Source organism: Morone saxatilis, unplaced genomic scaffold (genome assembly GCF_004916995.1).
Source record: "Morone saxatilis isolate NCDOM2014 unplaced genomic scaffold, NCSU_SB_2.0 Contig11, whole genome shotgun sequence".
In the NCBI taxonomy this organism is placed as follows: Eukaryota; Metazoa; Chordata; class Actinopteri; family Moronidae; genus Morone; species Morone saxatilis.
Window position 1 is genome coordinate 6708097 of NW_023339663.1, and position 14187 is coordinate 6722283.

Genomic DNA, 14187 nt, shown 5'->3' on the forward strand with positions numbered 1-14187 from the left:
CAGGAGAATATCCGATATAGAATGAAATCATATTCACATCTATATTCTATAGTCAAGTTCTACCTTCCTTTCCAGTTCCTCCTTCTTTCCAGTTCCTCCCTCTCACCTTAAAGTCCAGCTCTCAGTGTAGTGCATTGGGTGGCTTCATGTGTTCCTGACATCAACTTGTATAAGTTTGCACAGAGAAAACTTTCCACTGAACAGTAAAACATCCTTCATGGTGTCAAACGTGCATTAACTTCAGTGAAAACAACCCACGGCACAGTGAAACATCCTAAACTGAAGAAAAACATATGTTTGAATGAAGGGACTTTTAAACTCACAAGGGAAATGCCTGAGGGGACGGTGACAACGTATCGCAATTTTGTGTGTATCCACCAACCTGTATTGTCTGTCATGGTGGTTCTTGTGGTGTACCCCCACCCGAAAAAGAAAAAAAAAAAAAAAAAAAAGATGTAGTAGTATGTTGCAAAGATGTAGTAGTATGTTGGATTCTCTGCCTACATTTACTGCCACATATCTTTTGTCCTGTGGTGGGTGTGAAAATGCCTCCCAAAAAAACATTCTACACTATAATTCATGCAGTTCATAGGCTTTTCATTTCTCATTCATTCATTATGCATGCTTCATAATTCATGAAGCTCCAGCTTTTCATCGACATTTCAACACAACAAAAGAGTATTTATCTGTTCAGCTGAAGCTAACGTGATGCTGTTGTAATATATCAGTGAAAGTGAATGATTATAAAGTGTGATGAACTCAATAAATAGTCAAGAAGCTGCAAAAGATTAATGCCAAGGACCAAAAGAGAGAGCACGTTATTCAGCATTTATAAATAAGCACTCCAGTCTGGTGACCGTTCAGTTACTATACAGCGTTAGAAGCAACATTCATATAATACTGGTCAGATTCCTTTCATTTTTTACCCAAATGTCAACACACTAAACCTTCTGTACAAGTTGTGTAACTGAGGCACTTCAGACAGATCAGCTCTGATAGACACAAAAGACTTAATTCATCAAAACTTTGTTTCTCACAGTGTCCATTCACAGATATTTGTGTTACACATCTTGTGGCTCAATCAACTTCTGCAAAAGCTTTTATAAGCTTATCGGTGACATTAAATATGGTTTCAGTCCATCTTTATCCATTTGTTTTGCTAACCATTGTTAATCTTTTGAATAAAAATAAAACTGCAGCTATTTAAAGCCCATGGATTTTTCTGCAACAATGTGCTGTTGATTCACGTTTCCTCTCAAGCTGCACGCCGTACATTTGCACCTACTTAAAGGGTAAACAGCGCTTGGTTGATTATTCCTGCATTTTTCATCAATCTGCATGTTTGCTGACATAAAATAAATATCCCAAAGAAAATACAATTTTAACTGTAAGATCACCATTTGAAACGATGTTGGGAGCTATTTTTGTGAGTGGGTGTCCGATTTCTTTCTGCGGAGATTGACTACTCTGGCTGTTACGTGTCAGTAAATCATACCACTGGGTTCATACAATACAGCAGAACAAAAATATGAACCTCTTGTGAAGTGAAAACTTCAAGACAGCGTCTGTAGTGAGACAATGGAGCAGCTGCCTGAGGAAGATGATGCCATTACTTATTGTTTGGACACGGGTAAGAGGTTGTTTCCCTTGATGCTGTGCAAGATTGTTTCCACAAAACTGAACCGTTTGGGGCTTTAAAGTTCAAAGCAGGAGTGCGGAGGACTCAAAAAAAGAACCATGAGAGGATGTGTGGGATAATGGCTGCTTCCTCCATGTATTATTGTCTGTTAAGTCAGTTAATCCGTAGGCTTCTGTCAGTGAATTCCCTTTCCTGATGTTCTGTCCTCTGATAGCACTTTCAGTAGCTGCAGTCAGAGCAGACTTGGCTGGAAAAAAACACTTATGCGCTAATCAATAGCAGACAAGGAGTCAGTTTACTTAACCCCTAACTAAGAGGTGGTAATAAGATTGATTGTTGAAGGCTGGGGAGTCATGGTTGAAAAAAAAAACCAACATATATGAGAAAAGTTTAATCCATCTATTGTGTTACGTGACACAGGATGGAAAAACTGAAACAGAATCTGGTCTCAAACAGCAGTATCATTCAAAACATCTGGCAAAATGTTCTCATATCCTGTAAGTCTGTATTCAAAAACATCTGAAAGGATTATTTCATTGTTTTAGTATTAATTACAATCTATGAAATGATTCTGTAATGCTGGCTTTAACTGTGTAATCAAATTAGTCGTAATAATATCTGGTAATAATTACAAAATGTATAATAACAGAGATTTTACAGATTATTGCAGGTTATCATATTTTTGTAAAGAGATTACTTATTTAATGCTGTTTAATGCTGAAAAACTACATGTTGTCTACACGTTCACCTTTGCTTTTGTATGATATGGCCTTATTAGTTAATATTAATAATATTCTTTGGTTGGAGTAAAAAAAACACAAATAATACTGGCATATCTCACATGTCTTAATCTTAAGGGCCTAATTAGGAATATAAAATACATGACCATTATCAAATGTGTAATAGTGTCATATTCAGAATAATAGTGGAGGATGAGTGTGCATGTAAACGCAGTCAGTGATTTCAGCGATTGGAGCTCTCTCATTAATCACATGAAAACAAACCAATTTAAAATCATTGACAGTGATCACACAGAAGAAAATCATCACGTGTTAGTGCCAAAAACCTCTGTTGCATTTTAATTTAGTTCCATTGTTGTGTACGACTGGCAGTGTTTCTCTGAGCTGTGTATGTGTCAGACCAGTCGGTTGGTTTGTGTTTTATTTATTCACAGTGTGTTGTCAAAGTGATTTGACAATTTGTGAAAAACTCTGAGGGTTGGATGAGAAGATTGATACCACTATTATGTCTGTATGCTCTATCCAAAGGCAAGAAAATCTGCCTGGCAGCACTTCCAGAGCTCACTAATTAATATATTTGTTCAATCCCCACTCGTTGCCCGGCAGCCTCACTGTGACGACTGATGACTCTAGGAAGTCACTGCTCCCAGCCAAGGAATAGTTCTAGCATGTGACCCTCCGTAAAATCACAAAATATCGAGGATAATTGTTGTTTATTAATAAAACTAGAATTCAAACAACATTTTGATGCAGGGAAATGTTAATGTAAATGTGACATACTTACAATGTTCATGACAGCGAGAACATAGCTTTCCACAGCTTTGCTCCCATGATACTCCACCATTTTAGGGTCAGCCACCACCAGCGTTTCCACCCACTTCTCTTTGCTGACTGAGCGTTGGTGAATTCTCCTCCTTCGTCTCTGCTGGCGGTGCTCCCACCGCTCCCGCTGTCTCTCAATGTCTTCAAAACTTTGATGGGAATCTAGAGATGGGAGATATAAATAGACATTTAAAACTTTCTTACAGAGGCACAGTGCGTGCCAACAAGCGCACCACTTTTTAACTTGCCACATATATTCTGTATTTTTCTTGGATCAAGGCCAAAACCTATAAATAGCCTCAGTCTGCATTTCTTATTCTCCCTCTCTTTATATATATATATATTAAGTTGATATATTAGGTGTTACCTAAATGCTTAAATAACAAATGATAGGAAATCAATTTAACTTAAAATGTAACTAAATGACATTAGAACATGTTTACCCACTTTCAGTAACATGAGGGATGTTTTTTGTCTGTTTTTTGAGGGAATAACACCCAGAAACAACATCCTACATCGTTTTCTCCTGTCTCATAGAATCTGCAATGTTGCCTGTAAACTCTAAGCTGTACCTTCTTAATTCTGTTATTCTTTTCCCTTCCCTATATATCATTTAATCTACTCAGAATTATTTTATCAAGAAGTTTATAGTATATAGAAATGACCTCACATTTTTACGATACTAATTAAACCATCTCGTGTCAATATTTGATGTTATTTTACTGCATAAGACTGTTATTCTTTTCTAGTAACGATAATTATAATGATGTCATTTTATTGTTAACAGGAAATTGCTGTGAAATAGCATTTGTGTTCAGCTGGGGTTGGGTTAATCAGGCCATCGTGAGCAGTTTTGCAAAACATTGTGGGTAATCATGGATTTAAGTATGATATTGATATTGATTTTTTTTATTCATTAGATGAGACAAAAACAGACGTGGTTATTTTATCCATAAACATTGGTTAAATAAAATTACATATATTTGTATCAACCACTCTTAGGCTACCAACTTCTAGATATTATCAGTAGTCCACATTTTACTTACTTACTGAAAACTTGTTTAAAACCTGTTGTAAAGTAGTTTTAGATACAATTTGTAGAATATTATATACTGGAGCTTTATCTTGCATAATTACATATGTCTCAATAGCTTTCTGTTTGATCCAACACATCCACCCACATACCTATCTACCAATCTATCTCCATCTATCTATCTATCCATGACTAATGCTATAGTAACTGCACTGATTCATTGTAGTTAATTTATTTTACTATTATTTTCTGTGCGCAGGTTGATTCACATCAGCAGCTGCCCACAAATAGCAGAGCCTGATTGGTCCTTTAAAACACACACACACACCACTACATTGCTGTAAGTGACTGATTCACGTGGCCGAAGCTGAGCAAATTTCTAATAATGTATTCACAAGCTCAAAGCCCATCTTCTTAATTTTTCTTAGATGCTCAGTTTTCTTTCAGGGTCAATTAAGCATACTCAGAATTTTAAGTAGCTGATTTATGAGCTACGAAACTTCATTGTTTTTATTCATCTGACCTCTGCAGAATAGGATGAGAGAGAGAGAGTCGTCAGAGAGACAAGAAAATCTTATCAGTTATCATCTTTATTCTTGTCATTCAGTGCTCAGTGTGTAATGTGTAATTAGTGGCTAAGCCTTGGCATAATGTTGGCTACTTATACTGACTGATCATCACATGCTGTCTGACGGCATGTTAATACAGAATTTCAAGTAAAGAAATAACACGTTTTAGGTATTGTAAAACATTTAAGTGTCACTTTGAATATGGTGGTTGTGTGTGTGTGTGTGTGTGTGTGTGTGTGTGTGTTTGTGTTGTTTGTGTGTGTGTGTGTGTTGTGGTGAGCAGAAAAGTGATTTACTTTTTAATTCCACAGGTGCCGTTGAGAGCTTGGTTCCCCTGAGATGGGCTGTACGACTGGACTCCAGTGGGGAGAGGACGTGTGACGTTTGTAGATGGCGTGGGCTCGTGGTGCTGAGGACTCGTCACTGGATTTCTCCACAGGTTGAATGAAAAACTCTTCGTCAGACAACTTGAACAGTCCTGTCTAAAGAAAAGAATGGCTGGGAGTTAGGTTTCTCTAAATATTTCAAAGCGCTTTAAGGCAAAACAATGTACTTTGCTGAATTGTTTTAATCTTCTGCCACCATTGATAAGAGTAGACATACAAAGTGACACACCCCCGTACTTGTACATTTAAGTTGATGAGAAATTTTTTTTTAAACGAAACTATTTTAAAATAAGTTGATTAATTGTTAGAAAATCATGCCAAAACATTTAGTGGTTCCAGGTTCTTAAAATGTGAGAAATTTGCTGCTTTTCTTGGTCTTGCATTGCAGTAAATTGAATATTTTTGAGTTTAAAATAAGAAATAGTTCAGATAAGAATAGATCAAGTGATATATCAGTTAACCAAGAAAATAACAGGAAGATTAATCATTGTCAGTGGCAGATATAGATTCCAACAGAGGCTAGTACTTCATTATCTGTGTCTAAATAAAACCACTGCTGTATTATTAGATTAAAAATATGTTTTTATTAGTGATTCTCCATGTATATTTCTATTTATGTATTTTTTTGCTGACTTTCATATTGAGAATGTTTTAATGCGTGCAGTTCTGCAGATGTGAAGCAGTTCCTTTTACTGGGTGTAGCTAAAGTTTTGGTAATATGAAGGTAAGGAGTTAGGAGTTGTGTTTTGGGCAGTTTTTAGTTGGATATACACTCAACAGAAGAGCTGTATGATTGTGGCAGTACAGGCTAATCGAAAACCTCCAACACACATTACTTAGACAAGCAGTGGTCTTTACCATTCTGTAGCGGCCTTTGCCTAATGATGAGCCAATAAAAAACCCTGTTAGAAATCTGCTGTCATAGTAAAACTGTTATTAATATAAAATATACCAGTCGAATACATAAAATCAGATCACGTTTGATACAGTATATAGTCTTAGATGTTGTGTATTTTGTTTGTAAAAGCTGCTAATAAATGCAAAAAATGGCCCTGAAGAAACCCACAACACAAGCTTATCCTCAGCACACAAACACAAAACCAAGTAAGCTTCAAGTAAAACTGAATAAACTGTAGGATGTTTTAAGTTTGCTGTAGAAATCCAGAGCACAACCACGGCAGGGAGAAAGATCAGGTGTCACATAAATGACTGCACCCTAAACCATGTTGGCATGATGCCAAAGCTTCAAATTCCATTAGCCCCCTCTTTTTTCTTTTGACCATCCTTGCCCTATATTTAATTCTTGGTCACCCTCTGCTCCCATAACTCTCCCTCAGCTGCCACAGAGTCACACTGAAGCTCAGACAGGAGGACTGGCTCTACAATATATACATTATGTACATGTGGGGAGTTGAGTAGAGCAGGACTTTTACTTTTTACATCTCTTAAACATATAATAACAATACATAAAATGGGCATTGCCACATAGGATTGGATGTTCAGACTATTTTACATGTTAAATAGTTTTTAATTTGTCTTCTGTTTTAGTAAATACCCCCTGAATGTGTAAAAAACAGCACTGACTGTACTAATGCAGTGAAATCAGGTGAAATTAAATAATGTGTTTGTGTTGTCTATTACATTTATATCTCCCCATGGGGTATTTAGGATTGTGCATGAATTGCCAATATCAGCGATGTAAAGCATGTCTGTGTTTTCACTCATTATTTGCCACACGACTAATGCTTTTAACATAAATGCACAGGCTAAATGCAAACAAGACATTCACTGTTGTAATTACATCGCACTGAGCAATATACATTGCTGGAGTGCATATACAGTATTTAGACTGCTTTCCATTATGAGCTCTGTAGATATCTGTCATTCTCGCGCTCTGTTTTTTGTGTGTGTTCTGAATCTGCGGGGTTGTTTCCACATCACTGTCACCAGCAAAATCCCAGCACTGCAACATTTATTTCACCTGTTACCCCACTTTGAGTTCTTATTTTTAGCCTGACCCAAAACCAAGAATGTATCCCATCTCTTCAAGGAATAGACTCTGATGTGAAATATACATATTTATAAGCACAAGTAGGTAAAATCCAGTTTATTTTTGAGCAGCAGCTTTAACAAAATTTTTCCTTTAATTCTATGGTGCATGAATGCAACACCAAGCTTTAATGTGACATACATTCTTCTTTGATCTGGTGCATCACACAAAAACATTGGTGTCTTATTATTGGATCAAAACTTCATTTAGCCCATCAGACAAAATCATTTTTGTATATTCATGTGACATTTATGGTTCAGCAACAGAGTGTTATGTAGATTAGATCTTACTCTCCACATACACACTACACAGGCTTTGGTAGACGTGTCATGTTTGCTTCGATGCTATTAAAGGTAACAATTGCTCTTCTGCGCCATTACATACATCATGTGCATGTTTGGACCAACAAGAGCTGCTGTGCGCCCCAACAGGATGTCAGATATTAGCTCTCTGACCATTTATATGTTTTTATGTTATGTTGAGAGCACATGTAGCTTGAAATGTAATAACAATAATTACAGATGCTTCAACACCCTGTAATTTGTGCTCTTGGAAATGACACAGTTTTGGTTTCTAAAGACAGTGTGCAGATTTATATAATGCACAATAATAATAAAAAAACACAATATAAACATAAATATACTGACTGGTCATTAGTGGTTCTGAGCATATTGTTTTTGTAGGTGTCTGATAATGAATTATATTAATGGGCCGGAAGTGAATCACTTCTGTGTGGTAAAAACGTCATATTGTGATTATTTTGACAGATTTTTGCATCACAATTTTATTTTTTACTGAAAAAAACAAATACTAAAATCATGATGATGTGACATCTATTGGGGTCTGTAGTACCAAAGAAATACATTTTCTTCCATCTGTAGAACAGGATTTGTCTTAGTCCTCTCTTAAGAGCTTGAGTGCTTTATTATAATCCTGTTGTCACAAACTTGACCTTTATCAAACAATTTCAGCTTCTTGCCATTTAGACCTTGGTCATATTGTGATTTCGCTACTACTTCTACTACTACGACTGAGGCTGCTGCTGCTGCTGCTACTACTACTACTGCTACTGCTACTACTGCTACTGCTACTGCTACTACACTATACTCCCTGTACTATGGGTGACAGTGAACATAACACCATATGACCATTAACACAAGCTTTAAGGAATAAATTATTTAATGTTACAGCAGTAGGAAAAATTCCAGCCATATAGTTTTACCTGACTTCAAAGACACTGTAAGACATTTAAAATTTTTTTTTTTTTACAGTGTTTTAAAAAATAAATAGCCAATGCTCAATAATAGTCAGTCATATTACTTGCCTGGTCATGAAAACATCTGCGAGGCTGATGAATTTTTAAATAATGGCTGGCACATATTATCTATCAATATTTAACAATGTCTACAATTTATTAAATATTGATTGGATCTGCAGCAGTTTGCTTGACAGACGGCCTGAGAACACACTGTGCGGTATGATATATACACATCCTGGCAGAGATGTGTCCCTCCCATGTAATAATATTCTATTTATGGGACATTTCATTTGCAAAAATAGCTTCTGGGTGATTAATTTAGATACAAGTATTCCTAACCTCCTGAGTAATCAGTCGCAGAAGGTTGTAATGGGAGTTGCTGTATATTATTTATCTCCAGAGCTTCTTTATTTGTTCAATAAATACAATACAATTTGTTCAATTAATACAATAAATATTTCTGATAACTGATCCCTTTTCAAGTGAAAGTGACGAAGTGACAACAAACTCATAAAGCAGATGGAGATTAGCACTCATGCTTCAGGACATTAATACATACACACTGGCTACTTTATCATCAGGTACACCTGCTCGTACAACAGTCAGCTCCTCCAAACAGAAGACTGCATTTCTTCAGCTCCATATTTAAATGGTGCAGACAGAAACAACAGTCAAATATCTATTTTACAGTATCTGGGACATGTCACTCTTTCAGAAATGCCTCCAACAGCAGGATATAAAATCACCCACAAGGACAAAGAAACAAACCTCAAACAATATAAACAGAATCTGCAGGCCTGTCTCTCCGCATCTGTCATCAGCATTCATTACTCCTCCAACACAAAGACAAAAGTGTAAAATGTGATTAAGCACAGACTAGAAAGACATTTATGCTTTAAGTTTGCCGAAAAGCTTTACATAATCTTCAGGAATATTGGCAAATGTCCTACAGTGCAGTCGCAAAATATTTTGACAGTGGCATATTTCTCCTAAATTTGAAGAAAAAAAAAAAAACATGAAATGAAAGAATGGCGATGAGGCTGACTTTTCAGTTTTAAGATCTGACTGAAAACACATTTAGTCATCACCCTTTTGCAGTCAAAAATAATGTGTTTTTTAATCTTACATTAAATAATAAATTGTTATTAAAAGGATGGAAAAAAAGTGGCGTGTCGATGCCCGTGTTTGATTGACAGCAGCCGGCAGGCTGAGCTCCGGCAGGGAAATGAAAGACTCGCAACGAAGCTCATGTTACAGGCGCACAGTGTTTTATAAGCAGTGGTATTGAAGAGTAAGATCCACACCAGAATATAAATGGACCAAAGTGACATAATGTCCTGCAGCTAATTAGCTATCTAGCCTACAAACTGATATTAGAAGTGCACTTTTCCCCAGTGAATGTTTGTTTATTGGTTTATTCAACGTATTCATGTTTGTAAATTAAATAAGAAGATTTAAGAGAGTTAGAGAACCATTTTGACAAATCAGGGTAAACACAGGTTACCAGTGATACTAATTCAGGTCAAACAGAGTCAGGGTGCTGATATTGTGCATGTTGTCTCACTGGAAAGTCTCTGCGACACTAAATGGAACAGAAGCTTACTTCGTATCACTGCTACCATCTGTGTTAACCCGACTATTTCATGTCCAAATGGCTCCTGTGAAAAAGGTCTATCTGAGAACTAACAGCACCATCATGAAAAAACATATATTAAATATATTTCTCCCTTTTGGTTTCTTATATTTCTTATAGAAAGAGAACATGTAATTTAATTTCAGTCGGACTTAAGAATGTCTGTGTAGGAAAAAGCAACCAAGGAGTCTTGTAGGTCCTAAATGAGGCAGCCAGTGGTTGTAACTGGACACATCACATCTGACCTCAAATCCAGCTGATCTTGTGTTCCACTAAAGTCAAAAAGCCCCAAAGCAAGTGAGGACTGAAGCTGGCTGTTGTACAGGATCTAGATCCAATGTGGATACCATGTGTGTCGGCTGATGTGTGTGAGCTGCTGACATCAGAAAATGAATGTCTGCAAAGGATTAACAATTATTTGTTAAATATACCACCTTTTGAGTTTATTTTTGTGTGTTTTTGAGTGCTTGTATTTTGAATTTTGTATGTGGATCCCCACTTTTGTCTTGTGCACGACGCACACAGGTGACAAAGTACCAGTCACATGTCCTGCCAGTGGTTTCACACTTTTCCACTGATCCACAAGTGGCGATAATGCAACAACAAAAGTAGCAACACGCCGACAAAGGCAGGATTAAGACTAAATGTAAACTGAATTTTTGTTTGTTTACAAGAAATCTCCACAGGGCACCTTTAAGCACACTGCTTTGGTCCAACAGCCAGCAGTGAATCATGCAGCTGCAGCTTAATGTATGCAGACAGGATGCAGACAGGGTCAAGATATTCGGTTACTATTTGGCTAAACATTAGAGTTGGTAAGACATGTGATCCATACAACACTAATTGCTTATCAGCTGTGTGTAAATTGCTACAAGATGTGGTAATCTCCGCTTTTCAGAAGGAGCTTCTTGTGCACTACAGCATTTCTAGTTAACAGAGAAGGCTGCATGCAATATGTGGCCATTCATACTTCTTTTGGTGGAGATGCTTTTTGAGAAGTTCACAAACCAGGCCAGACATATTTAAGATGAAATGTCTGTTACAAAAGTGCAACAAAAGATAATCCCTGTATACATACTGTGTAACCATGAAGCAGAGGACACGAAGCAGCAGGAGACTCTGCCTTATTCGACTCCTGTCAGCTAAGATGAAGAACGGGCAACAGACTACCAAAAATTAAATGGATGAAGAGTGAGAAAAGACAATGCATCAATTTACCAGCCATCATCTTAGGATGGGTGTATTAACACACTGCCACTCGAACATGAAAGTGACTCCACTTCAATAGTCTCTACGCTCTTTAAATCTCAACCCAGTGAAGCTTCCATCTGATGAAGCAGAATTTGCAGGATGTATTTGAGGCTAAAAATCAGCTCACGACGATCTTGAGACAGCGTGGACCAAAGTACTGTTTGCAGAATATCACTAAAACTATACCTCAAATAATTCAAGTTGTGTATACACATGCTTTTTTTTCTCAATTGCACTTTACCAACTTAATAACATCCAAGTCCAATTTAATGTTGTGGAGATAAGTCTTGATAATTAGCAGAACAGAAGTCACCCTCAAGGGATCACAACATGCTACATTTCGTAGCTGCAGGAAACATGACTGGACAACTTTGGTACCCAGATTCTTAGCAGTGGGTTTAAAATTAGTGCGTAATGGTCCAATAAACTGATCAACTGCAGTGACAAGTTTTCAGGGCCAAATAAAATGATTTTGTCAGGATTTAAGTGGAGAATTAAGAGACATCCAGTCCAAGTCCAGTAAGCACTCATGGAGAAAGTTGATTCAGGTTATTGGGTTTCGCAGAAAAGTAGATCTGTGTATCATCGGCATAACAGTGGTATGACATGTCACACCCCAGCCCCCTCCCCCGCTCCATTGTTGAAATAACGTTAAGGCTTTGCAGTAAACTTTATTACACTTTCATTTCTCTCTGAAGTTATTCTTGTGTAACTCTAGAACAACGTGACACTATCCTTCAGTACATGTGTAAGATCACACACAGAGTTTTACAATTTATAAAAATGTTCTCGCTTTTATACTTGAAACCTTAGTAAATAAATTTTTTCTGAACGTGCTTACGTTTGAGTCATAAAAGATTACTGAGCATAAAAAAAGCACATTTTAAGAGCTTATTTGTAACTTACGCCACATGTGAAGCTACATAATCATTTTCAATCATGACGAATCAGTGTTCTCCCTTTATGTGTGCCAGTATAAGTCAGGGTTTAGTCAGAAATAGCCATGGTTTACTTTATTTCTTGCTTTAACCAAATATTTATAGAATATTACATCCTGTTTTAATTCAAAACAACCTGTGTATGCTAAAAATCTGACTATACACATATCTTATCTCTAAGGCAAAAAAACAAAAAAAACATCTTAAAAAAAGGGGAGAGAGCACACGTCAACATAAATGCTTTGGAGGTTAATTTGCACATAGAACTAGAGATATTGTCCTTTTTTTTAATTCAACACATTCTACATTCCCCGTTAAAAACGCTGGCACCTACATTACAACAATGCAAATCAACTGCCGGCAATACACTGTTATTCACATATACGATCCCTAGCCCTATAACCCTTAACAGGCTTTGTTTCACCAAAGAGTTTACCAAAAGGATAAAATACACTATCAATAAAGCAATCTGTGGAGCTGGCCTTGCTGCAAGTCCAATGGGTTGGGCTGACTGTACTTTGCTTCATGTCAATCCCCTTCAAACTTTTCCTTTCTTTTTCTTTTCACTCTTTTTTTTTTTTCCCCCTTTCCTTTGCTTTATTTCTTTTTTTTGGGAGGCTGTTTTTCCCCCTTTGTTGGGGTCCCAATTTTAAAAAAAAAATTTTTTTTTAAAATTTTTAAAAAAAAACAAAATCCCAAAAAGGGCCCTTTTTTTTTCTGGGGGGGGGGCCAAAAAATTTTTTTTTTTCTTTTTTTTATTTTTTTTTTTTTTTTTTTTTTTTTTAAATTAAATTAAATTTTTTTTTACTTTTTTTTTGGGAAAAAATTTAAAAAAAAAAAAAAAAAAAACCCTTTTTTTTTTTTCTTTGGGGGTTTGTTTTTTTCCCCTTTTTTTTTTTTTTTTTTTTGGCCTTTTTCCAAAAAAAAGGTGGGGAAGAAACCCGCCAAAAAAAATTTTTTTCCCAATTTGGGAAGGGCAAAACCCCCCTTTTTTTTTTTTTCAAGTTTTTTTTTTCTTTTTCCCTTTTTTTTTGTTTTTTTAAATAACCTCCCAAAAGTTTTTTCCGCGCGAAAAAATTTGGTCCAAAGAAAAAAAACTTTTTTTTTTTTTTTTTTTTTTGCCCCCCCAAACCTTTCCAAAAAAAACCCCCCCTTTCAAGGGGGGTTTTTTCCCGGGGTTTTTTTTTTCCTTTTTGGGTTTTTCCCCCCACCCCCCAAGGTTTCCCTTTTTGGTTTTTTCTTTTTCCCTTGTTTTTTTTTTTTTTTTTAACAATTGGCCCCTTTTCCCCCCTCTGGGGGGTTCCCCCCCCCCCAAATTTTTTTTTGGTTTTTTTTTTTTTTTTCCAAAAGGCTTGCTTTCCCAAAATTTTTGGAAAAACAATTTGGGTTTTTTTTTTTTCCCCATACCCAAACCTTTTTGGTTTTTTATGGCAGAATGAAAAATTTTAAAAACCCAAAAAACAAGAAATTTTTTCCTAACCTTTTTTTTTTTTTTTCCCCTTTTCCCCCTTTGGGCGGGAAAAAAAAACCCCAAATTTTTTAACCCTGGGAAAAAAAAAAAAAATCAAAAGTTTGGGTTTTTCTCTCTCCCATTTCGGGAGGTTGGGGGGGCTTTTTTAAGGCCCTTTTTTTTTTTTTGCCCATTTTTCCCCAAAAAAAAAAAAAAAAAAAGAAAAAACTTTGGGAAAAAATTTGGTTCTTAAAAAAATTTAATTTTTTTTTTTTTTTTTTTTTTTCCCTTTTTCCAAACCCTTTTAAAAAAAAAAAAAAATTTCCCTGAAAAAAAAAAAAAAAGGGGGGAAAAAAAAAAATTTTCCAAAAAAATTTTTTTTTTTTTTTTTATTTTTTTTTTTTTTTTTGGGGGCCCT

General features: G+C 36.0%; 1 protein-coding gene across 1 annotated transcript in view; it reads right to left on the reverse strand.

The window, feature by feature from the left end:
- LOC118320674 (A disintegrin and metalloproteinase with thrombospondin motifs 7) overlaps positions 1 to 14187 on the reverse strand; it is a 78928-nt gene that overhangs the window by 59711 nt on the left and 5030 nt on the right. The window contains 3 exon segments of the mRNA XM_035651692.1: positions 3164 to 3363; positions 5101 to 5134; positions 5136 to 5285. Of these exon segments, the coding sequence (XP_035507585.1) occupies positions 3164 to 3363; positions 5101 to 5134; positions 5136 to 5285 (384 nt within the window).